General features: G+C 35.1%; 1 protein-coding gene across 8 annotated transcripts in view; it reads right to left on the bottom strand.

The window, feature by feature from the left end:
- The window catches only part of PALLD (palladin, cytoskeletal associated protein), a 200,670-nt gene that overhangs the window by 98,913 nt on the left and 75,337 nt on the right, over positions 1–26,420 (bottom strand). For all 8 annotated transcript variants that reach the window (XM_064652428.1, XM_064652425.1, XM_064652427.1 and 5 more), the window contains 5 exons: positions 25,491–25,565; positions 22,746–22,887; positions 21,120–21,143; positions 13,239–13,358; positions 12,154–12,487 (listed from right to left, as the gene is read on the bottom strand). In XM_064652428.1, the coding sequence (XP_064508498.1) occupies positions 12,154–12,487; positions 13,239–13,358; positions 21,120–21,143; positions 22,746–22,887; positions 25,491–25,565 (695 nt within the window). The remainder of the gene's footprint in view (positions 1–12,153; positions 12,488–13,238; positions 13,359–21,119; positions 21,144–22,745; positions 22,888–25,490; positions 25,566–26,420) is intronic.

Here is a 26,420-nt window from a genome sequence, read left to right as displayed (position 1 = left end):
TACTGCAATAAAGCTGTTTTCACTCAAGACTGGTTGAGCTTTCTCTCTGAGAGTATTAATAGGTCATTTTCTCAAAGGAAGTGTGCTACCTATTAGACGTTTAAATTTTCCCTAAACTACGATAGCAACAATCCATGCCATTCCTTTTGGAACTGCATGTGCTGTTGATGCTTTAATTTATTCAGCTATCAGGGAGAAATACACTGCTACTGAAACACAACATTGTTTTCTTCGACCGGATCACCACTTGCATACGTATTGCTATTCTGGAAATCTGAAAAGATTCTGCAGAGATACAGGATTTGCTTACTCAATTCGTATTATAGAAGCTGAACTAGAAAGAGGTGTTCAAGTACTTTTAATTCAGGTTCTCATTAGGATTCTATAGGCTTTAAGCTTAGTACAATTTGTTACTTCCCTCATTTTCTTCCAAATGAAAAAGAAATAATATCATTGCCCTGTATTTGCTGGCATAAATAAAAACCAAATAAATCCTTAGTATAAGAAATCAGTTACAGGTGGAAATTAAAACGGAAACAGGTACAGATAGGAAAGGTGAAAAAATACCAAAGGACTTTCACAATGCATTTACTGGCAGAGTACTTTATGAAAGTCCATGAGATAAACTCAGATAAATTGCCATAAGATCACTACCTGTTAGTGTCTGGCATGTATATTGCACACATGAAACACTAGAGAAGAGTATTTATTTCTAGGTTCTATGCCAATCTTTAACACCAGCAGAATAAGCAGAAAATTATATAATGAGAAAGTATTTTTCTGCAATCAGTGAGAAATTTTAAATATTATCCCACATTCCATTCGCAGGTTCAGATATGTTTCTAATATTTTTACACTTTATCTAGATATATTTAAAACTATAACCAACATTTGGCATGTTAAACTCACACCTACCACATTCACAAATTATTATCAGCTTACCATTTGCATGGCAGGTCCTTGGGTGAAAGAGCTAGTTTATCAACAAGAGAATATCTCACTTAGTAATCAATGAAATAGGAACTGTGGATATACTTGGGTGTATGTACATTGAGATCACATCCATTTCTGCATGCAGAGGAAGTTCTGCGTTTACCAAAATCTTAATCACTACATGTCAGTTCCAAGAAGGCAGTAGAGTTTGTAGGTGCTATATGATGTTTTTTATATTAGGAAATTGTAACAGATTCTAAGCAATTCCAAACCTGCAAGTACAGATTATTTTTAGATGGTAAATACATTAACTGTTTCACAGTCATATATTAAAAATGTAGTATTAAGATATAACAAAATTCTAAGCAATCACACAGACTGAGAATGTCAGAACAACAAATCAGAATGTGATTGTGGAAGAACCTATAGGTGAAACATATTGGATTTTTCACTCAAATAGGCAAGAAAATAACAATTATTCGAATTCTAAGCATGCTGTTAACACAGTCATTTCTAGAAAACTTGGAATGCAGGGCCTTGTAATGTCAGTATCATTAAAGCAAACCAGTATAACCATTTAATATTACAAGGAAGAACTTATCCATTCTCTAGAAACATTTTTCATAGTGTACTTAATGAAACTTCTTTAATAAGAATTTTCACATTAAAAATTTAGACTTCTATCCTGCCTCCTTCACCCACTGAGAACTTAAGTAATTTGGTCTGCATTTTATACATCTGTCAGGATCATCCAAATATTTAATTCCTCCAAGCAGGAAATGAAGGCAAAAGCTACGTTATAAACTAGAACTCACAGGCAAGAAAAGGAGTATCTACACTAACTCTTATATTATTGTATTTCAAAAGAAAAATATGCTATGAGTTTTTCCTCTGACTCTGCTAAGAATCCTTTGAGGCCTTGTGAAAACATGACAGTGCAATAAATGCAAAACAGTCCTTATCCTATACTGGTGAACCTTACACTAATAGTGGTTCATCTGTTGGATTTTTGAAGACTTTCAGTTGTGGAGACTTTCCATCATAATGAACGAAGCAGGGAGAGAAGGAGGGAGAGGGAGAGAGAGAGAGAAGAGGCAGAAGAGAGAGCACAAGTGTGTATGAGCGAAAGAATGCAGAACAAGTGAGAGAAAGGGAATGAAGGAAAAGCTGCTTCAAGCTCTAGTTACTTCACTTTTTTCCCTATTACTATTATTTTAACAAAACTTTTGGGAAAAAAAAGGAATTTGAAGAAACTCTTTCCTTTAATTGTACTTTTCAAAGTCTTGAGCTAAAGATTTTTGGTGCAAGCAAGAACGAAAATTTTTTCCTCTGAATTGTTATTACTGTGTCCCATCTCCATTTTTTCACAGTAGAACTATATCAACAACTGTAATAGGATTTGAGTAAACTACCACTGGTACTAAATTAACATTAATGAAATGAATGACAACTGTGATCATCATCAAGCAATTTTAATTGAGTAAGCTTCTTCATTCAGTCTAAAATACTTCTGTTTTTTTTTAAATATAGTTTACATCCTTCAATTATCTTTTGGTTTAGGAAAAGCCTGTAATATAGGCATAAGACAGAAGTAACAAAAAGTGCTAAACAGGTTTTAATGGCATTCCACCCATTTTCCTAAATACATGTTTCAGCTACCACCATAATTCTCTGGATGTCAAATCAATATACCTGTACTGGATTGATATTTATAAATTGTATAAAATAGGCAAAAAATACAGATACCCAGAGAGAACTGGGGAGTAAAGAGTCAACACATCAAAAGTTATTTTGATTGTACTTCAATCTGCAAACAATGGAAGTTTTTCCTCATGTGACTTCTTTTATTTTCTTTATTGCATTTCATATTATTCCCTAGGTTGTAATCTTATAGGCAATCTTTGAATTTCTGACATGTAATTGCATTTGCCAGATGTTTTACAGAAAACTCATTTTGTCCAAAACTCACTGTTTAATTAAATTCACATACCACAGCAGTTATCTGTCTCTAATTGCAATTTAAAAAAAAAAGGTTTTATAAAATAATCTAATTGAATAGTCCTACTTCTGTTACTTGCATGATTTACTACAGAGAGGTGAGTTGAGACAGGGGGATGGTGAGCAAAATCCTGATTGACAAACTCTTGCAGTTAAGTAAAACATGAAAAAATACAGTCCGTTATGTTTCTTAAAAAGTTTACAGAAAGAAAAAGAAACTGTAAGCAGAAACACTACAGTAGTCAAAATGGTTAAGGAGAGGGAGACGGAAAGGGATAAGGAGGGATAAAACTCAAAATTTTCAATCCTGTCTTTCAAACACATGCAGAAAGACATGAAAAGTGTTTCCAAGCATAAGTCCATACAATACACATGGATTCCAGAATCAAGATAATGGAGACAAGAGAAACACATTTCAAAGAACATGCAAGAAACTAATAATTTGCCTGTGTAAAGGTATGTGTAGTATGCCACACACTGAGGAGTACAGATAAATACGTAGATTTCCAGTTGTACTGAGTTAATGCTATGCATTCTTGAAAATGAAAGGTATTTCATATGGTGCAAATTACCCAACATTGTGCAGGTCTGCTTTAATAAGTCTGTAATGAGCAATAACAATTAGTCAAAAGAAGCAAAAATGCAGTGCCTTTTGAGAGATTATAAGAGTGTTACCAAAATCTCATCCTGGAAGCACAAATTTCAGTGTTTACTACCTGTCCAATTCTATCAGCTTCATATACGCTAATTATTTTTCTGACTAAATACACTGCAGAGTTTACCAAGGATAACTAAAGGCCTGACATAAAGTAACAGGCAGGAATTTTAGAACATTCCAGATATCAACTGTGGTAGGTTCTGATGAGTATTTTTTCTTAGACAAACATTACATATATAGTATGTATTATCAAGTCTACCAAAAGGTAAGAAGGTGATTATATTTCTAGTAAACAACTGTTCTACTTTATACAAAAGCCAACCCTTCATTATCCCCTGGAAACATTTTCCATATTAATCCTTGAACTGTTATGTGTAAATACTGCTATCATCCTGGCCTAAGCTTTAGGCTCTTTTCTGCCTTCACTACTACTAGCTTCAAACCAAATACCCTATTTGACTTCTCCTCTGTAGCCAAGTTCTAGACTTCCAACTTATTATTCTTTCTAGGACATCTCAAAGTAGTCCAGCTCCTGCCTCTTAATATATGCTTTTGTCATTATTCTAGAAAGTATCAAGGCGTTTCCTTGACAGACATCTGCTCAAGGAACATAGCTCCCTCCACTGGATGAGCGTTTTATATTCTTACCTCCATAAAATCTCTGTGAGAGCAATAAGGCTTATTAGGATAAGAGATATTCAACAGCACTAATACAGGGCTGACAGAGGAGGATCTGCAGCACTTGCTCAGTTCTTAGGTCTTCTCTGATAGATTTTGTTACCTCTATTGATTCCATTTATGACAAATAATTAACACATGGATATTCCGTAACTGAAGTTTCATAGCATGCACATTGAACAAGACAGAAATGAATGCCATTGAGTTCCAACCTCTTGATTTTGTCACCAGAAAACCTTTCTTAACATGGGGCAGAAAATGAAAACGCAGATAATATAAGTAAATGCAAAAGATAATGGCAGATATACTTGAGAACAAGGAGGAAAACTTGAAATTACCTACAAGAAAAACTTAGTAGTATAATCACAGTTGGAAGAAGCATGGAAATCATTAGACAATTTCATCACTTCAATACAAAAATGATTAAACTTCATGAGCTAGCACCTCATCCAGCAAGTCTCCTTTCACAAGTGTGAGTTCATATTTCTGCAGAGCACTTTTTAAAACATGGGCATGACCAACTGCAGGTAGATGGGTAGGACTAATTGCAGTGGTTTCTGTGATAAGTTAAGTTCCAGCAATAAGTTTATTAATGAGTAGGCACCGGGAGTCTGAGGGTAGCCAGCACTTGAACTTGTAATCACTTTAGCTACTTTTTTGGCTATATATTACACACAAAATCACGAAGCTATTCAGAAGTTATCCTTGTTAAGTAAATCCTCAAATTATCTTCTTTTTTTTTATTATTTCTTGAAGGAAAGAATGATAAAACAATTACTACTCAGTCCTCATAATGTTGCAGACATGTAGCTTTGAAATCCTATTCAAACATAATAACTGTTTACCCCAACTACCATTCACATAATTATGCTTACGCTTGTTAAGAAGAACTGTAGTGTCCATAGTACTTGAAAGTTCATATTATCAAAAGGAACTTCATAACTTTATATTTATCTATCCAGACTTTACGAAACAGATTTTCCAAAGAAAAGGAGTATTGACAGAAGTACCTTTAGCCAGTACCTCTCTGTCTTGTACAATCATACTCGTTGATCTTTTATTTCAATTTCTTGATTAATTTTTTTATTCAGTAGATAAGACAATAAAAAGTACTGTCAAAAACTGTATAAAAGGGACAAGCAGACTTTCTAAATATTTTAATTTTTTAAAATTTAAATTTTTAATTTTTTTTTCTAATTTTTTAAATATTAATCAATTTCCATGCCATGTCTGAGTTGAGCAAGGATTTCCTGTCTCTCATTTTGGATTAGAACACTAAGTGCTGTATGCAGAAGGTTTTTTAAATTTCTCAACAGACCTGAGTGCCAAAGGAAGTGGCAGTGCAATCTTCTGTCCTATTAGTTAAAAGTTCTTAACCTGAATCAGATGGGACCTTTCTCTAGGAAGTCACTTAGAAGGCAAAGATGGCAGATACATTATTATTGGAACTTTAAAATTTAGTGTTCCTCTTTTCTTCTTTCCTGCAAACCAAACACAAAACTATGAACACCATCTGTCTCAGTTTTGCAGCGTCATCTTCATTCATAGATACAGTCAAAATGAACAATCCTGGCAAATGGATTTGTCTGCACTGAGACAGAGTAAACAAAGGTAGTTTAAAACAAAAACTATATCCCTTCTCACCTGCCTTCCTCCTTCCAACCAGCAAAAGATGATATTTTTACAGTTTCAAAATCATGTGTAGGTTGGATATTTATGTGGTCAGGCATGAAACAATACCAAGACAAATATAGCTGCATGCCATATTCAAAGCCATGTAAATATGGAATAAGCACAAATGATGATTAAGATGCAAGGACTAGCATTCAGGGAAGCATTTAATCCATTTGTTTGAGGACTCCATCCTGTTATATCAGGAGAATCCTTCAATATTTCTACAGATACTTCCTGCCCAAAATCACACTGAGAACCTCTCAGAAAATTCTTGGAAGAACTGAACGCTTGGATTTGCTTTGCTTGATCATTTTCAAGAATTAAATAAATAGTTATTTAAGCGGAAGGAAAGGAACAGAAAAAATCAACAGAAATGTTTCAAAAATCAAAACATTTCATTCCAATACTTTTAGTTCATGATTACCAAAAAACTACCATAAACTGTTTACAGATGGATGATGCAACACTCCCTCTTATATTTTCTGGTTCAAAGGTATATCATACACTGTTGGCATAGTGTTCTACTCGATCTCATTACAGAAGAAAAACCCCTGCCTTAAATGCATGATCTGCCCCCCACCTTTGCTGTCTTTTTCTTAGAAAAAAGCCTACTTTTGGTACCTTGAGGAACTGGAGGTGACAGCTGGTAACAAAGATATGAGAGAGGCAACAGAGCTATGAAGCAAGAGCCAGGCAGAAGAGAGTGGGACAGCACTTAAAAGCTTAAAGAATGTCTTTAACTAAAAACTTAAAATGCACAGACTCAAACAAGTGGCTGAACCTGTGCACTCGTACCCCAGAAGGCCAACCATATCCTAGGCAGCATCTAAGGAAGCATGACCCCCTCCTACTTCACTCTTGTGAGACCCCACCTAGAGTACTGTGTCCAGCTCTGGGGTCCCTGACACAAGGACATGGACATGTTTGAACAAGTCCAAAGGAGGACCACTAAGATTCAGAGGGCTGGAGCACCTCTCCTACAGGGGCAGGCTGAGGAAGTTGAGGTTGTTCAGCCTAGAGATGAGAAGGCTCTGCAGAGACCTAGAGCCACCTAACAGTACCTAAAGGGGGCTACAAGAGAACTGGAGAGGCCAGAACACATAGTGATAGGACAAAGGGGAATGGCTTTAAACTGAAAGAGTGTAGGTTTAGATTAGATGTTAGGAGGAAATTCTTTATTGTGAGGGCAGTTTGGCACTGGAACAATTAGCCCAGAAAAGTTGTGGATGCCCCACCCCTGGAAGCATTCATGGTCAGGCTGGATGGGGCTTGGGGCAACCTGGACTAGCGAAAGGTATTCCTGCCCACATCAAGGAGGTGGGAACTAGATGATCTTTAAGGGCCCTTTCAACCCAAATAATTCTATGATTCTAGTAATTTTCCCTCATGTCCCTGTTTGTCTTCTAACCTGGATTACTTTCAGTAATTTTAAAATAAAAATCTGAAAAAGCACAGAAGTTCTGTGTGCTTATCATGATGGTGGTGCACACACAGTACAAATATTTTATGGCTGTTTCAAGGATATTTGACTTTTCCTATTAAAATATTGATTAGATTTTTATGTAGACAGGATGTACAGTTAGGTGTCTCCACTTAGTAAAGGTCAGAAAACATCAGTGCCAAAAGGAGAAAAAGCCTAAAAAATAAATATATCACCTTTAACCTCTCTTGTTGTTGACATCTATTGTTACAAAGAGATTCAGACTTCTATTGCTGCAGATTTTAAAAGGTTTAAAGTTCATTTGTGATTACCCTTTGATACTATGTTAACAAAGACATCGGTAAAGAGGAAATTTCTCAGCAATAACTGCCGCTGGTTTTGGATCATGCTACTCCTTGGTCTGAAATAAGCAATTTCAGGTCACTGAAAGCAGAATACGCATAGAAAACAATCAATTATTTTTATTTAGAATTTCAATTTACTATCTGTTCTTATGTTTTTATTAAAGTTACCTTAGGAACTGGAAAAAAAAAATTACATCCTGCTGCCTGAGCAAGCTACCTTCTAACAGCAGACTGACTAGTACATAATTTCAATATTCAAGGTATTTGTGACTGTATTGAGGAATATGAAAAACATTGACATATTTTCATGTGACTCGAAGCATCTAAATGAGGAATGATGGAAGTCTCTAGGATTACAACCATCTCATAAAACTGAACTTAGGATAATATAGAGAAATAATTTGCAGTATCAGATCCAGCAGAAGTTTGAGGGGGAACTGGAATAGTTCTATATCTCTTCAAGTTCATGCAATTTCATTTGAGCTGCTAAACTTGACACACTCAGCTATGAAATTTTCACTCAAGCATTATGTGTTTATATTTATGGTTTTTGACATACCAAGTACAGACAATCTAGTTTTCTCAGCAAAATTGGGTCTTCTTTCTCGTAAGAAAAACGGTGTTAAATTGTTTCCAGTTTTCTAGGAAAGAACCATGGTTTTACAAGAGTTCTTTTAGTCATAAGGATATAAAGATAGAACAGCATAGAGATTTGTAGGAAGATTTAGGATTTAGCATCATCATAAGTTGAAGAAAAGAGAACAATATTTTTTATTCTAGTCCTCTCACTGGGTGTCCTTGCATATGTTTTTTAACAAGTAGCTGTCTCTCAGAGGCATTTTTCATCTCTCCTACCTGTAGTCATCTCTCTAATATACCACAAAACATTCAGAAACTTTGTTACACTGATCTATACTTTTTTTGGCAAAAACAAACCCACACTTTCCTCATTCTTTAAAACAGATATAGAGCATGATAAATAAATGTGACTTTCAATCTATATTTAATAACACTTCCTATTTCCGCTCTTCCATCTTCCAGTGCTCTCTGAGTTTTACGCAGTGATCAAAGATCACTAAGGAAATCAACTAATATCCTGTTTTAAACCAATCAAATCTACTGCATTCAGTCCATAGGTGTGCCATGAGGCATTATAACTTTTTATTCCTTCTCAGAATTTGCAACTTTTGTGTACGAAAACAGTCTGAGAAAATGCAGAAAAACTTCTATTTGTTTAGTATATTTTCTCATAGTTTCCTCTATTTTCATATGTTATTTGTTATCAGTAAATTATAAACCCTAGTCCAAGTGCCTGTTGATCACTGAACTGGCAATGCTTCACAAAAATTTATCCTTAGTTTAACTCCAATCCTATTAAAAAATATTTGTATAAAATGAGAGAAACAAAAGCATTATGAATGAACCATTAATATAACAATTGTGAAAACGGTTGTAGAAAATACTCAGGACTTGTACTATAATCAACTTTATATGCAGTTATTCTGCTTTATATTGTGATAAATTTAGTTAGCATTAGTTATTTCTACTACAGTAGAAAATATGGTTAGATCAAAGTTTTATTGTGGGTTGACTTTGTCAGCAAGATAAGGATCCAAAGGTCCTTATCGATCTTGAAAGAACACAGCAGATGAAACAAAAGAAATGGATCTGGATGGACATTTGCTCATGAATGCAAAATTACATGTTTACTGTGAGCACTAACTCGTAGACAGAATAAGGTTGTCACAGTTTTCTTACACAGATGGAGACTGTCTTGTTCATTTCCAAGTAAAACTACAATTTAAAAAAAAATTACAAATTTGAATTTTGCTCAGCCTTATGGAATATGGGAACCTCAATGATACATTATGACTTTTTTCTATCATAAACTATTACAAGGGATGCTAAGTAACGTCTTATTCTCTATAAGAGTGCATATTTATAATGTGATTTTTCAGACTCCATTGTTTTTTGATTAAAATTCTTGTTTGCATAAGTTCACATTTTTGTAAGAGCTATGTTTTCTTTTACCTTTGCATTTCTGTAATAACAAAGCTTTCAATATCCACATTGTTTGCTGTAGCAAATAAATCTTGAGTATATATTGTACATATGTCTGATTGACAGTTCTAATTCAAAATTAATAATATCTGCTTTTATTTTTAAGTTAACTTTTGAAGAAGTATGGAAAACTCACTAGGACATAATTCATTGTCGAATCACATGTAAGTGGTGGGGACTATTTTTCTCTTAGTTGGGAAGGTCTGTTACTTTTTGTTTCATACAAATGACAGCAGCAGACCTTTGTTTTGTGCATCATTCAAACTATGAAAAAATGGTTTTCTCTTCAGGTTTTTATTAGAAGATGCAATAACTTCGAACAAAAACTGAAATAATTCAGTTGATTAATAGTCAAGCTAAGCATTTCTGCGCTCAGTCCTTCCTAGTTTAAACTGTTACAACAAATCGCATTCATATATACATTGCTAGAACTGGATGGAAAACAGTTTTCCTACATGACGTCTTCTCACCATTTCCAGAGTGTTGCTGCTCTGCATAAGAACAAATGTGAAGCGTTCAAAGCTCCCAGTGCAAGTGTCTGTTCTGTGGGCTTCAGGAAACTGGGCAGATTAAGGATTTATACCTGACTTTTGTATATTCCAAGGCATTAATCACTGAACTCTTGCCTATTCTCACATGTTCTTTTTCTATTCAGCTCTTCCCAATATAGTCTAAACATTGCCTTACTGCTTGCAGATATCAAACACAATTATTAAGGAAATAATAATTTCTTGCAGTATCTTTAATACACAAGGCCTGTCAGGACATAAGATGGTAGCATAGAGTTGCACTTGTTTTCGTCAAGAAAAACACGTATCTTAACCGCAGTCAAGATCAGCCTCTTGTGCATCAAGTGTTGTTAATGGCAAAATATAGGACTCAGGTGCAATTACACTAGGGATTCCAAGGTCATCAGTTTGGACATCAGTGACTGAAAGGATTTTTGTAAGAGCATCCCTCCCGCATCACTCTGTAAAACGTTCACTTCTGTTTATATGTTGACTCTATGTTTAAAAACAAAACAGATTTTGCACACATACGGTGAACATTATACAATGGCAAGTCTTTTACACCACCTTCTTTCCTTTATCTCAGGCAACCTCATTTCTGGGAAAGAAAGCTCTGGGGTGAAATTTGCTTTTTACTGCTCTGCTGGAGCTGCTATCTCCTTTCTTCACAAGTGGGTGTTGCAACAGATATGCTGGGTACAGGACCACCCAGCTTATTCTGTATCATATATCATCTCCAAGTTGCCATTCTCAGCAACCTCCCTCACGTACATGCAGCCACCACCAAATATACTGCTATTTCATCACTGTCTTTCTAGTTCTTCCACTCCTCCTTTTCTTCTACAGTTGTCAGAGACTACTTAGAATGACAAAGAGCAATAGAAAGAAAAAGTGATGAGATTAGATGGGGAATACTGTTGTCTTGCTGCCTCAAGCATGTGTTTTTGTGTGTTTAAATTCAGCATGAGTGCTAAAGGAACAGCACTTTTATATCTCCAAGTTATCTTGTGAAAGCATGTAATAAAGCAAATGACCTCACTAAGTTTGAAGCCCATGTTTCATGTTTCCTCATAAACATATTTTTATAATTAATAATCCCTTCTGACTATTGATGCAAATGAAATAAAGTAGCATTTTAGTTTCATCACATTCCAAAAATTATTGAGAGAGATGAAAAAGAGGACTCTGCACAATGCTAAAATCAAGCTATAAGTTAACATTCAGCATAAGATCGCTCATGCATAAGTGAGGTATCATCACTAACATAAGGTAAAAATGTTACTATAACTTTTTTCCACTTATTTCTTTCTCTTTTTCTAGAGCTGTGCCTTTTAAAATTTTCAGTTATAAGAGAGCTATTGTAATCTGGCTGACAGTATATTGAGATACAGGTTATATATAAATATAATATAATAAATAATAAAAACATTGCACACCTGAATATCCACTGAATACAGAAACCCAAGAACATTTAGAATAAGAATTGCTAGCCACTATTGAAACAGAAATAACATTCAAAAATCTCAGGCCACTATGATCTTTAGGTACAGCGACCAGGGATAAAAAGGAACAGAGCAACAGCCACTACCACTATTTCTCTTTGTGACTTTATCTTAAACCTCTCTAAAGACTTTGGTATAAATAATGTACTTTCCTTTGAGATAGCACTATGTAAAGAACACAAGTCTCTCTTGTATTCAGCTCTTTGGAACATAAATCACAGCAGCAAGAAGATTGTTCAAAGGACAGGCACAGTCATTGTCCATTGGTCTAACACTAGATTGCTTCAGAAAAAAATTTGCTGTCAACAAATATTAAGTTTATAGGAAACAAAAAAATGCAAACAAAAGTACTTACAGCTTTGGTTTGGCAAGCACAGGTGGTGGTTCCTTTGTGGGTGAAAGCAATACAGCTGGAGGTGGGATGGATTTATCACCATTTGGCTTGCTGTTAATCATTCCATTTACTCCATGAACAGGATGGATCCCATTTGTTTTTTCCTCAGATGAATTGAGCTGTTGTTGAAGATCTGTCACACTAGATTTTAACTCAGTGTTGTTTGCTTGGTGGGCCTCTGTATGTTTCTTAGGAGGAAGCTCAAGACAGCTAATTTCAACTGGAGGAAGTGATGGGAAATGATGGAAATCATCATCTCTTATCAGTGATTCATGAGTAGAGCTTTCCAAGTTGGCTAAAAGAAACCAAAAAGAAAGCCTTTTCAACAAATCACAGACAAAGTACATAGCACATATATACTCTATTTTCAGTTTTTTAAAGGTGAAACACCTTTGGTTTTGTGTAGATATTTTTCTAGTCCTCCTATTGATAATTTATGCTGAATTAGATACATGACTGGCTATTCACTTTCTGAGTTTACCCCATGCAAAAGGCACAACTAGGAACCTTATGGATCTCTAAATCTATTCAGGAATCCAGCCACTAAATGAGATTGGCAAGTACAGACAGCAGCAGCTGAAACAGCACTTCCTCTTCATGGAGTTTCAGGATCATTTCAGAACAAATAATTTTAAAAAGCTGACGAATGTATGTATACATGGCAACTTTGCAATGGCAGCTGGACTAGTGCATCCCACAAAAATATATATGGAAAAGTATAAAAAAACTAAACATGCCACATCACAATGTTTTATTTTACAAAAGGCATATGCCACCTTCGGTAGCATAATTTCATCTGCTTTCATTTTGCCTCTGCTGCCATCTAGTCTCAGAACCCTAATGCTTAAAAATATGCCAGGCTTGTAGCAAATACTTTAAAAATATATTTCATGTTAATAAAAATATTAAAAAGGAAATGAGCCAAACAAAAGATTCAGTTTGCTTTATACGAATGCTCAGAGGTTGACAAATTCCTCTTATAGCAGTCATTTTCCACATGCAGATTGATAATTTCATAAGTAAATTAATTTCCCTTCATCACATACCTGAGCAGACTACTAGTTGTGCACTGCTTGTTACTGAACCATGTTCATTTGTTGCTGTGCATGTGAAAATTCCTGAATCTTCAGGAAAAGTTTCTGCTATTACAAGGGTACATATCTCTTCTGGAAATAAAGAGAAGAACAAAGTGCATCATAAACTATTTAAAATTCCATGTAATATTTTCCATTGTATGTTAAAAGGACACCAGAAAGTGCTCCTTTTACAAAGAAATGCTGGGAGAACTGCAGGAGAGCTTCCAATATAAATGTCTTTAAGGAAAATCACTTTGAGTCTGAAACAAGTAAATTAATCAAGCTAAGTTTTTAAAACTGTTTTGAATAGTAATTTTGCAGTCACAAGTCTGTGCAGTAATTTTACACACTTAATATCTCATTTTTATGTATGATAGTACCAATTAATACAAATCAATTTAGTGGTTTCCATAAAGAATTAATCCTTGCAAGCTCTTTTGTGTCTCTAAATAACATCTCCAGTACAAATGTCACACAATTTTTCTTTCTTTTAATTTTTTTCTGTTTAATGCAACTTTTCAGATGAAAGTCCAGTCTCAGTAAAACCAGAAAGTATTTTATCAACACTTCAATTAAATCTTCTGTAGACTAATTAGAATTAAAACCTCCAGATGCATAAATATTCCTCTTAATTCAGAGTTTGGGAAAATAATTTCTGTCTCTGTCTGCACAGAAGTGAGAATGGATAAATTGAAAACACAGTACAAAACAGCATCCCTAGAAACTCTTCGAAATGGTGTGACACAAACATGTTCTGTCTGAAATCTGGTATTTCTACTTTGATAAACCATAGTATATGCGTTGATTATACCAGGGCCTCTGTCAGAAAAGTTGCATGAAGGATATTAGATTGGGTCTCACAGTAATTTTTTCTAAATCAAGTCCATCCATTTATAATGGACATAATTAATTATTTGGGCATATTTTTTCCTGTGTCTTCAAAGAAGACATTTTATCTCTACTTGTAATGGTAGTCTAATTTTTTAAAAATTTTACGATATAGCTAATCAACAATCCTACTATTAACACAACATACCAAGAGAATGTTATACCTGTACAGTGCTACACTGTGTGTTTCCTTAATTAATTAGGAGTTTCTTTTGCTTATGCTGATTGTCTAGTCTCAAAACCAAAGCAGGGAAGTTTTATAGCATTCAGTTTAAAGTAAAAGGCATTTTGCAATTTGAATATTTGCACACACAATCCCCCATATTATCACAAAATTAGTTAATAAAAGCAAACTGTGAAGTGAGAAAAAGTATTTTAGAATCTAATAAATTCCACATGAAAATTATTCTGTAGAGGAGGTTCAGTAAAGTCAACTTACTTCTTATAGTTCAAATAAGGAAAACATTTTCAAATAGAGCTTGTGTGTGTGTGTGTGGGGGGGGGGGGGGAATGATGAACTGTCTCATTCAGACAGTTTAAAAAAATTATGAAATTTTTCCAATTATAAATGACAATATATCAAAAAACTTCCTGTACTAGAAGTGGGCTAAAAATGAATGACTGACTAAATATTTGGCACAGAGTTGTTTCTCAGAACATCCCTTTTTTTTTGGCAACACAGACCAGTATTTTCTGTGTAGCTGCAAGAGGCATGCCTGGTAATACTGTAGCACGTTGGATCTTATCTGACCCAGATGAAGATTAATGACTCATGAAAGGTCTTATCAGGAAAGTAATGGGTAACACAAGCTAGTTTTCGAACTACTGAGATCAGCTTTTTTTAGTCTTGGTGTGTCATAAGCAGTTGAAGCCGTATTGTTAACCACACGTGTTTGCTCCTGGACTGAACTGACTCTGGGGATGCAATCTGATACACACAGCATACTAGTTTCCTGTTCATTTGATAGCAGAATTCTGAAAGCATGGTACTTCAGGACTGCAGAAGAAGATCAGCCCACCAGGCTGAGAATTGCTCTTTGAATGGGGGCAAGGGCACTATAAAACATAGCAACCAGCAGAACTCCTATTTTCCAAACAGCAGAGCTAATTAATGCATAACACTCTTCCAGTTTTTTAAGTATGTAAAATGACCACATGAGAAGAGCTAATCTTCCCTCTTCAGTGATAAAAGAATTCTAATGGGTTCTACAATGATTTGCTTTGTTTGAACAGGTATATTTTAAAATTATATATGGTAAATTGCAGCTATCTTTGTAAAAAAAATTGAAAGTAAATTAATGATAGAAATCATCAGATTTTAAAATCCAGTCTTTTCAACCAGATGAGCAAACTGCAACAGATTTGTTATCAATTATAAGAAGACTGTCTAAACTGAAAACATAAAAAACATAAGAACAAATCAAAAGGCAGCTTGGGCAAAAAGCATATTGCCATCTTCTCTATCAATTTTCCTCCTCCAAACCAAGAATCAAGGACTTCCAGGTCCTTGCTAAAAGGCTTACTACTATGGAAACCATAGAAATAAAATACCAATTTGGCAAAAGAAAAGTTCTTTAAAGATTTCCTTAACACACCCTGGATGCATAGTGCTCTGAGTATTTCTCTATCTTTACATCCTGACTTACGTAATTACTTTTCTTTCTGTTAATATGCTAAGTAGAATCTGAAGATATGAAGTAAATAATGTCTGTTCTACTTCCTGGCAATCATCAGCTGACAAATAATTTCATCACAGAAATGTGTTCCAGAAAGCAGCTCTGAAACGCTGCTCTCAGGGCCTTAAAACATATTTAACACTTGACTAAATGAATACAAAAGCATTTTGTTCATTGAAACATGTAAAATGCTTAGGCATGCAAGTACTTGACTGTTTTGTCAGTTATTTAGAAAGAAAGGTTGCATTTTACAGAGCAATTCTTTCCCTTTATGGTTCACGAGCCCATTAGGAAGAATAAACTTTGGTAAGAGAGAAAACTGTTGCATTTTAACAAATTTCATCACTGGGAATGTGTTTACTTCAGAATGTTTCTTTGTACTACATTAAAGGTAAAGTAGTTCTTATTATCTGCAACTTCATTTCCAAATGTGACCATTAGCTTCCTCTACTGTAATGCACATTCTGTTTGGGAAAATATGTAAGGTCTTTTGTCAGTAGTTGTTCATTACTACGCAATGAATAGAGCTATTTTCATAGATGTAGGTTAAAAGCCGTAACTTTTCTGATATACAGAGACAGTGGGTAGTCACAGTGGTGGTTTCCTGGTAAAAAGCCAACAAAACACAGCTCTGCCAACTTGTTGACAACTTGTCTCTTATTCTCCGTTGTATTCCCCAAACCCTTAAGTCCAGTTTAATGGCAAACCAATATGCCTATCAGGTAACTCCTCATCTAGGTATCTGTTCATCTTTTATATAAAGAGAATGGGGAAATGAAAGTAGAGAAGAACTGAATATGTGAGTAGCATAATAAACAGTAGTATAGAGGATCTGTAGAAGCCTTAATGTACAATAACATATTGAAAAAATGTATTCAATGTACCTGTTTCTGATGTTCACTACTGCATATACCTTTACCCAGTTAGGCAGCAGTTCTGGCTTATTTAATAGGCTTTATGTCACTCAAGGAATGAAGAATAAAGTTTTTAGAAGATGCACAAAACTGACTATGTTTGAAGATATCTTAAACAGTGTTTTAAAAATACGGAGAAGAAAACACAGCAACAGCAAATGTGATTGTGAGCAATAAAATGCAGTTTTAGGGTATAGAGCCTAGGTTACAATATATGTAATGAATAACCAAGATGTCAGCTATCTAGCCAGTTTGGCTACAATAAATAGGAATACAGTTGTGGCAACACAGACTTTAGCCTCTAAAGCAGTGTTCAGGTTTGAGGAGAAATTCAGTAATTTTTCAGTGTCAAGGAAATGTTTATGTTAAAGCTTACACTAAGGTAGTTATGATGCTGTAGGTGCCTGAGCCAGCTACTCAGGTGTATACATCAAAGCTGAAATCAAATTATTCAGCAACATAACTGTGATGAGTAATGTACTCCAATAAGCTTTAAATGTTTACAATTGGAGAGAAATAACAATTTACTTTTTTAAATCACATAGTACGAAAAGATCAGATATTTGCTTTGAATTTGGAAGCATTAACAAGCAAGGACAGTCATAACAGTCAGACTTAAGAGGAGATCACTGACAGGACTAGAATTCTAGAGGTAACTTGGGAGTGCAGAGTACAATTAAAAATGTAACTGACAGGCAATAGCATAGAAGTTGACCAAAAACCACCTTTAGTGAAGGAGAATTTTAGCCTATTTTCAGTTTTTGTCTTCATTTGGTATCTTGAGATATGGCTCATTGGAGATCCTTCTCTCCAAGCCCTTTGCTGCTCAGCAGTGAAAGAAGGAGACAGACTCTTTGTCATAATTCTTTTGTTTTCACTAAAAACCGCAAGGATGCAAATGCACGTTAACCTACCAAAGTTGCCGTGTTTTGAATTTCATCAGCTACCAGAAAGATTATTTGGTGAACATACACAGTATTCTGTTTAAGGAAAAAAAGCATGTATATGTGGCAATTCTCTGGCAATTTAAGCAAAATTACTTCATATAGTTTTCTTCTTACATGCCTTTAGACAATTGTTCTAATGTAATTCAATACGGTTTGTGGCTGTCTCCAGACAGCTGAGTAATGGTCAAAATATCAACAGCTGGCAAGTGATTCCATGGGATTTTTCATTCTCAGGCAGCCTGTTCTTTGAAGGATTCAATCAGTATAAAGTCAAAATGTCCAAGAAAGAAGTACAGAGCAGGTACTTTGACAAACTGTGATGTTGGCTTTGAGTAGTCTGACTAACTATTAATTCACAAAGCAGTCTGGAGAGCTTTGTGATGCAAACTGATTTCTGTCTAGACAGAAGAAGGAGTGCAAAACACATTAGAGTAGATAGAATGTACCAAAAAAAAAGGTAGTCAAAAAACCCTGCTTCTTAATTTCTTACCTGTATGAGTTCATGCAACATTTTTCTTTTAAGTCATTAGTACTGACCTATCAAAGGATAACTGATGTTATTGAGTGCTATAAAGTGTTTATTGAGTGTTGGACTTTGGTTAACAACCCACTATTAAAGTCACACTACAAGTTGTTACAATTTATGTAAAATTCTGTGGATGCTGAACATGGATATGTTGGAAAAATTTTTAGAAAAATGTCTGTCTTTCAAAATTTTGAATACTTATTTAGCATACACATTTTCCCTAACAATCTTGCACATATATTCATCATCTGCAGTTGTGTGTTTGCTTATGAACAATTTCCTCTGCATGCATTGTTTAGTCTGGCTTCTGAGAGTATGAATTACATCACAAACCAGTGCTATACCTATTATGTTTTTGATACCCACACCCAGCTTCTTGTTGACGAAATTTTAAGATTCTTCATGACATCCTAAAAACCAGTGCTACTTTTTATCAGTATTACTACTAATATACAAAACATTGCTCATTATTTATGCCAAAAGGAAATATTTATATTTTGCCCAAACTTTATTTACATTTCCTTTTCATGCACAGTGTCAATTCCTACAAAAACAATCTGGTAAGTGTACTGTCATTAATTTTGGTAGTGAGTAAGAGATTTCTTAAGGGATAGTACTTAGCTCAATACATCCAGGGAGAACAAAATATCAAACTGAAACTCTTTCATACATTTTGAGTAGCAGGAAGGTGCTCGTAAATATATATCACAACATAATTATAAGCATGATAAAAAGAAAAAATCCAACAACAAACCAGTCAGACTGCCGTCAGGCATTCACTATTGTCATGTCTATTAAACTGCAACAACACAGATACAAAAATAGTGTTTTGAGGTGACTTCCTATTCTTGCCTTGACACCTACTTTAATAATGGTTTGAGATACTTTGATATTAAATAACTTTTCTGTACTTGGGAAAACTCAAGAAATGTACCTTTCATGTAAGAATCCATTCCCTAGTACTCTCTAAAAGGCTTCAGGTATCTTCTCCCAGGGTCTGCAAGCTAACCAGAAATGGGAAGGAGAATATTCAGCACTATGAACTTGAATAGTGCAGGTATGTGAGAGGGCTGGCAAAGGGATGATGTTCTGGGATTCAGAATCTCACTCTCTATTTCCCATTGCAGGTAGTAGTTATGAAAGGAAGTTGATAGTTTTGTGAACTAACATGAATATTCTTACTTCTTCCACAGCAGTATCTGTCATATAAGCTATGCAAACCTTGCAACTAACAATATGAAAATTACTTAGTTGCCCATGAAAAAAAAAATCATCTAGCAAGAAGCATAATATATGTACTCAACTATTCACACAAACGAATTTGAACCTTTTGTTTCCAGAAAAAAAGTGCTTCTCCTTTCTACTAGGTAACACTGCATTCCGACTCTAAAATATTTAGTTCACCTAGCATTATACAACTTATATTGACTAAAGAGGGTGAAGAGGTAAAAAAAAATTACCAAAACTAAGCAAACAGTATTGATGAGTTTTGACAGAACAGTTTTAAACTGGATATTAAAAAGAAAAACCCTAAGATGTGCTAGTAAATTTATACTTAGAAATTTTTGTGTAAATTTTCAGTCCTTTCAGATATTATCTATCATGTTAAAGGATGAAGTGAATGCAGTTCAAATGATTTTGTAGAAAAAAACTCCTAGTAAGAGTGAGTTAGATATACTAGTGTTTTCCAACACTCTTCTTTCCTTCACATGGCTCATATTTCAAACCTCCATAAATGAAATCATTCGGTCACATGAACTCAGGGCTTCACGTATTACTTGAGCTGATGATGTTGCACACCATGACTACAGCATTAACAGTTAGGATAGAGCATGCATGTATGTAATGTATATGTATTAATGGATATGAAGTAAAATAGGTATATAACAATTTTGTGAAGCAAGAAAATGAGTGAATAACTGACAAAGAAAAGAAACTTTTCCCCTCTTTCCCTCATCTTGTTTCCATGAAAACTAAAGGAAAGCTGCATTTTAATTAGATTTAACCCTTCACTGCTTTTTCCTAGTCTATATACTCAGTCACAGTGCTACTTTACAAACATCATTCAGCTGCTAAGTCTGTCCTGCCTGCTGATATGACTCTTCAGAGTTTAGAACATCTCCCTATTGCTAAAATCCTTCTGTTCAGAGACACTCTTTGGAAATACCCAGATTCTAGATAGAAAACTTTTCTGTTTTTTTCGGCTTCATAGTAAAAACTCTCTCCAAATTCAAGAGTATTCAAGCACAACTGGCCACCCTCTTAAAGCAAAGTTCAGATCATATCACTGTCTTCTCTTCTACATGTTGTTTGGCTTAGAAACATTAAAGAAAAAGCATTGAAACATTGTCAGTCTTTTAGCATTCACTTACTATTCAAGAAACTACCACAGCATATAATGATATATAATGGGAAAATGAAGCAGAGAACACCTGTATCTGGAAGTATAATTTTAACTTGCTTTAGGACTTTTATCATGTGAAGAGAAAAATTCAATGTTGAGTTGTTTTTTTTTTTTTTTTTAGGATCAGATTTTTCTTGCATTTAAGACACTTCACATCTGTCATTAAATTCTTATGAGTATAATTTGGGTAATGGAATTTTGTGGGACTCATTGTTTTTCCTCAGTACATGCAAAATGCTTATTTTCTGAGAAAGAAATTTGCTTCAAAATTTAAGCTGCGAGACTCTCCTACTGGTCTAAATGGAATTTACTGTTTAACTAATAAAGGAATTGATGTAAAGGACAGAGTACAGTATGGAAGGTGTGATAAAGTAGCATTGTCTTCAAGGGGGTTTCATTTTACCAATGTTCAGCAAAAACACTTTTCTATTTATGGCTTCAGTACAAACTCAAAGAGCTAGTGAATAAAGACATTATTTTTTCATATGATTCTTACCAGGTTCAGTTGCAGATCGTGGCTCTGTATATCCCATCATAGGGAGGGGAAACAAACAAGATTAGAGATTACATCAATAAACATCAGTATATTAGAGATTACATCAATAAACATCAGTATACTGAACATATTATACCAAAATACTGTAAATAAGTACATAACTGTGCAGACATGTTATGAAATCAAGAAGATTTAAATTGTCTGTCAATACAGTAGTCCAATTATTACCTGTAGCCATTAGCACCGAAACGGGAAGAAGAAAGGACTCTATCCAAAACCGAATACCGAAAGACTAATTATCTTTCTCCACCTTGTATCAAAGATAACCACTTCCAATTATTGCCTGTGCTGGTTTTGGCTGAGTTCAGCCATGCCAGATGTGCTAGAACTTCAGTATGAACTGGAGTCAAAGGCATACAAGTGGTATGCCAAAATTGGTATTACTAATGTGTTTTTCTCAATCCCTTTGGCAGCAGAGTGCAGGCCAAGTTGCTTTCACTTGGAGGGGTGTCCAGTACATCTGGAATTGACTGCCCAGGGGTGAAAACAGTCAGAACCTCTTGTTGCTAGCCAGGCTAGGAATAAGGGGAGGAGTTAATTGCAGTGTTAAGCCCAGTGGTCTGGTCCAATGGGACCAAGGGCGAAGACTGTAATGGAAATAGCTTTAAATTGTTGTAACCTGTGGTTTGAGATGCATGGTATAGGAATTACTGTACCAGGAACCACATGAACCAGTGGAGTAGAATCCCTCACAAGAAGCAGTGGCAAGAGCAGCAGTGACCTGACCTGGGCTGGCTTTGGTGCCCGTTAACCCCATGCAAACACCACCTGTCCTGTTCTGAGGGATCACTATGACAGATGGAGCCCAAAGCCATGGACTAAATGAACTCGATGTACATTTTGTGAAATTTTACAGGGGTGATACACAGCCTATGGGAATGGTTTCTGTGTATTACATCAAAGAATGGGAAGTGGGGTGGTGATTAATGAGGATCTACTGGGTAGTGTGGGATCTGGCCATGATGCAAATGGTATAGAATAAGCGGTGAAGAATGTGCTGGTTTCGACTGGGATAGAGTTAATTTTCTTCACAGTAGTTGTGTGGGGCAATATTTTGGATCTGTCCTTAAAATAGCATTGTTGATAGAGAGATGTTTTTGTTATAAAGGCCTTTTCTGCTACTTGTACCTCCCCAGTAGTGAGGAGGCTGGGGATGAAAAAGAAGTTTGGAGGGGTCAGAACCAGGACAAAGACCTGCACCGATGAAAGGTATATTCCATGCCATATGGCATCATGCTCATCATATAGAACTGGGTGAAGAAGTAGGAAGGGGGAACATTTGTAGTTAGGGCATTTGTCTTCCCAAGTAACTGTTACACATGATAGAACCTTTCTTTCCTGATGATGGCTGAACACCTGCCTGCCCGTGGGAAGGGGTGAACAGATTTCTTGTTTTGCTTTGCTTATGCAGCTTTTGCTTTCCCCATTAAACTGTCTTTATCTTAACCTCTGCATTTTCTCACTTTTACTTTTCCAACTCACTTCCCCAAGGCACCAGGGGAGAGTGAATGAGCATCTGTGTGGTGCTCAGATGCTCACTGAAGTTAAAAAATGACATTGCCTTACTTTTTTGGAGAATTCTGAAGTCTGGAGAATCTTGAATTTCAACACCCTGTCGAAACCACTTAACATGAATGGGAGGGAGTCCTCTGACTCTGCATTCCAATACTACAACTCGTCCCTCAGTTGCCGTGGAGTTTTGTAGCTCCTGAAATATAACAATCACAATTGAAATGAACAAGGAGCATTTTACATTATTAAAACCAGTCTTCTATTACCTTTGTAATTCAGCTTTATTTTATTGTGTCATTACATTTTTGCAATAAACATTTTCTTTCATTCTGATTAAATTTACTATATCATCTATATTGTTAAAAATTATTGACTAGGTTATTTTGAAATGCATTTTTAATAAGACCAAAAATGGAACAGCTGTAGAAGTATTTAATTCCTCAAATTATCACAAGCGGATCATTGCAGTTTGAACTTTCAATTTTTATTCTTCTTCCAAAAAGTGAAATAAAAATTCTGGAACTAACTACACATTGACTGACTTGATCCTGAGACAGTAACTGTGCTGCTTTCAGGTCCCATTCTAGGAGGTGGAGTTGCTTTTCCTCTGAACCATAAATAACAAACCAAGCAAAATTAGATGATATGATTAGGATATATTAACTAGTGTATGGATAGTTCTGAGACAGTATTCTGGCTGTAATAAATTCTTACACACATCTGAAAATTTTCAGGAAAAATCTAAATCTTTAAAGAAGAACTGCAGTGAGAGAGAAGAAACACAGTATTTTAAGTAACAGAATTGACAGGTGATAGCCACTGATTTTACCTTTGTTCTTTATCTTAAGATTATAAATCAAAGGGTCTAGTGGGTGTTTCATTTTCTTTCCAATTAATTAACAAAGTTCTTTGATACAGCAAAGCACTTGAAGTTAGGGGTGTATGCTCAGAGTTATCCATAATTACTATTCATAGATCTCTGGTTAATCAAATACATAAGAATTTTGTTACAGGGAAACCTAAAAATCTTTGGGTTGTTCCAAAAAGTTTGTATAGAAAGAAACTTATATCAGGAGGCTGGATTAAGTATACATTTTGTTGTTCATATATGATTAATTTCTTCTGGCAATAAAGTTGTTTTGTTTTGGTATATCTCTGTTGGCTTAAGCCAGTTAATAATGGATTTCAGGGATAAGAAATATGAAGATGAGGAAGAAAGAGCAGAATTTTGATTGCTTTGGTAGTTTCTGGACGAGGGATAGATTTCTCCTGTTTTCCTTACTTGGAGGTTGCCTCCTGACCTTGTAGTAATACATTCTCTGTCTTGCACCTCCACTATTCACTTTCCTGTGATACCTGCAGTATGGGTGGAGAATTATAAGGGACAGAATCAGGCCTTTCTTGACATGAGAAAGAAATGTGATAGAGCCAAGCTAGACAGCTGTGGAGAGCTGGGCTTACTCTTGCTTGCTCTTACTCTTATCACTAGGAAAAACTATTTGCTATTCCATATTAGTTTTTTAAAAAATGTTTTCCTGAAGTAATAACCAGAAATAGTTTCTATTTTTCATTTTGACTTCAACAAATAGTGATTAAATAATAAGTACTACTATTGAAATGATGGTTTGAGGCACAATGAAATAATATTTTCAATTGAAGTTGTACTTGATAGGATAGGGAAAAATGTGCTATCCTTCTTTTTACTGGTACTTAATTCCCAGTTCCTAAGTTTCATGTGCGAAGATAAATATTGACTTAAATAATTATCTAAGAAATACTGAATAAAAATTTTCCTTCTAAAAAGTCCACATATCAGAAATAGTGGGACCAGCAGAACTAAGAAAATGATTGACCCCTTTATTCAGCACCAGCGAGGCTGCACCTTGAATCCTGTGTTCAGTTTTGGACCTCTCACTGCAAGAAAAACATTGATATGATGGATTGTGTCCAAAGAAGAGCAATGGAGCTGGTGAAGGGTTCAGAGCACAAATCCTATGAGGAGCAGCTGAGGGAGCTGGGGTTGTTTAGCCAGGACAAAAGGAGACTTGAGGGAATCTTACTGAGGTGGGGGTCGGCCTCTTCTCCCACGTAACAAACAATAGGGCAAGAGGAAATGTCCTCAAACTGTGACAGGGGAGGTTTAGACTGGATATTGGGAAAGAAAAAGCTGCCAAGCTCTGGATCAGGCTGCCCAGGGAAGTGGTTGAGTTGCCACCCCTGGACTGTAGATATGGCACTTAGTGAGATGGTTTAGTGGTGGGATTGGCAGTGCTAGGTTAATGGTTGGACTTGGTGATCTTAAAGGTATTTTTCAGCCTAAGTGATTCTATGATTTTTACCTTACATTTTACAAGTCACCCCAGTGAAGTACTGCTTTTTTATCTAACATACCTGCATGGATTTTTTTCCTAAAACGAAGTTAAAAAGCCTGTTTTATTTGTTCTTGTCTGTAGATAAATTATTGTGAATGAGGCTTTATCATGACTATGATATGTAATTTGTGCCTACCTTGCTATATTTTACAAAGATTTGTCAATGGAGAACAGTCATGGGCATGAGACAAACACACATAGAATATTCATGTAATTCTGCCAGTGATTTTAACAGGGTAGAATGCATAAGAACTTCATTGTTGGAGTGGAGAAGCATTTTCTTAGAAAGTCATTAGTACTGAAAAGGATAATGAAAACTGTAAAATTTTTAATATTATCAAATCTTCCTACATTAGGATATATAATGTTGATATTTCCTTCTGGCCTACAGAAATATGATTCAAAAATCATGATGGATAAAATGTACCTTTGTAAAGACAGGTGCAGAATAGATAGGCTTGGGTCCCTCCAGATGGTGCAGGTATGACGTAGGGCTTTGAACCTGAAAAGCAATGCAACAATGCTATAAAATGGAAAGAATACTAGTTTCAGTGATATGGCCTGCATATATCTATGCAATAATGCAAACTCTCACATGTGCAGTCTTACTATGGTGCTCTCTTTCTACCACAATACTTGAGTGACATCACTATTTCACATCTGTTATATTTCTGAAATAAAAATGCAAGCTTTGAAGGTTTCTATACTTCTTTGCCTAGAAGTATTTTGAGAATTTGACTTCTATTAATATCATGAAAGTATATCCTCTGCACTGACGCATTTTTACCTCTCCTGTTACTACACACCTTGACTGATGTTGTGATAAATAAATCCAGGTACCAAAAGTTTATCAAGGTCAGTCTAAGGAAGGGAAAAAATTTACCATATAAAGACTGATAGAGATTTTTATTTTATTTGTATTTTACGATTTATATAAAAACTCTTAAGTCAGCCAGAGTGGCATTAAAGACAGTACAAATGAATGAACACTGGTTTTCTACATTTAGCTTCTAGAGAGTAAAATTTATTTTCTCCAGAAGGCCCGGAGAAATGACAGCAATATTAAATGTAATAACAAAATTTAAAACTTTTGCTAAAAAGTGTGGTAGGCATTAGTTTGTATTACATTCTTTTGGGACTGGAACTATTAAGTGATAAACTCTGTAATTTTCATCATCACCAGATCTGTCTGATAGTCATATGCTGTGTTGATACACACTGTATGAGAATCCATACGTATATTTAGTTTCATGTCTCATTCTCTGGATATATACTTAATTTTTTAAAATCACCACTCTTAATATAGTAATGTAGGTTTATAGTTCAACAATATAATTCCTCAAAATGATGGCTTTTC

Source organism: Pseudopipra pipra, chromosome 4, assembly GCF_036250125.1.
Source record: "Pseudopipra pipra isolate bDixPip1 chromosome 4, bDixPip1.hap1, whole genome shotgun sequence".
NCBI lineage: Eukaryota > Metazoa > Chordata > Aves > Passeriformes > Pipridae > Pseudopipra > Pseudopipra pipra.
This window is presented reverse-complemented; position numbering and strand designations above follow the sequence as displayed.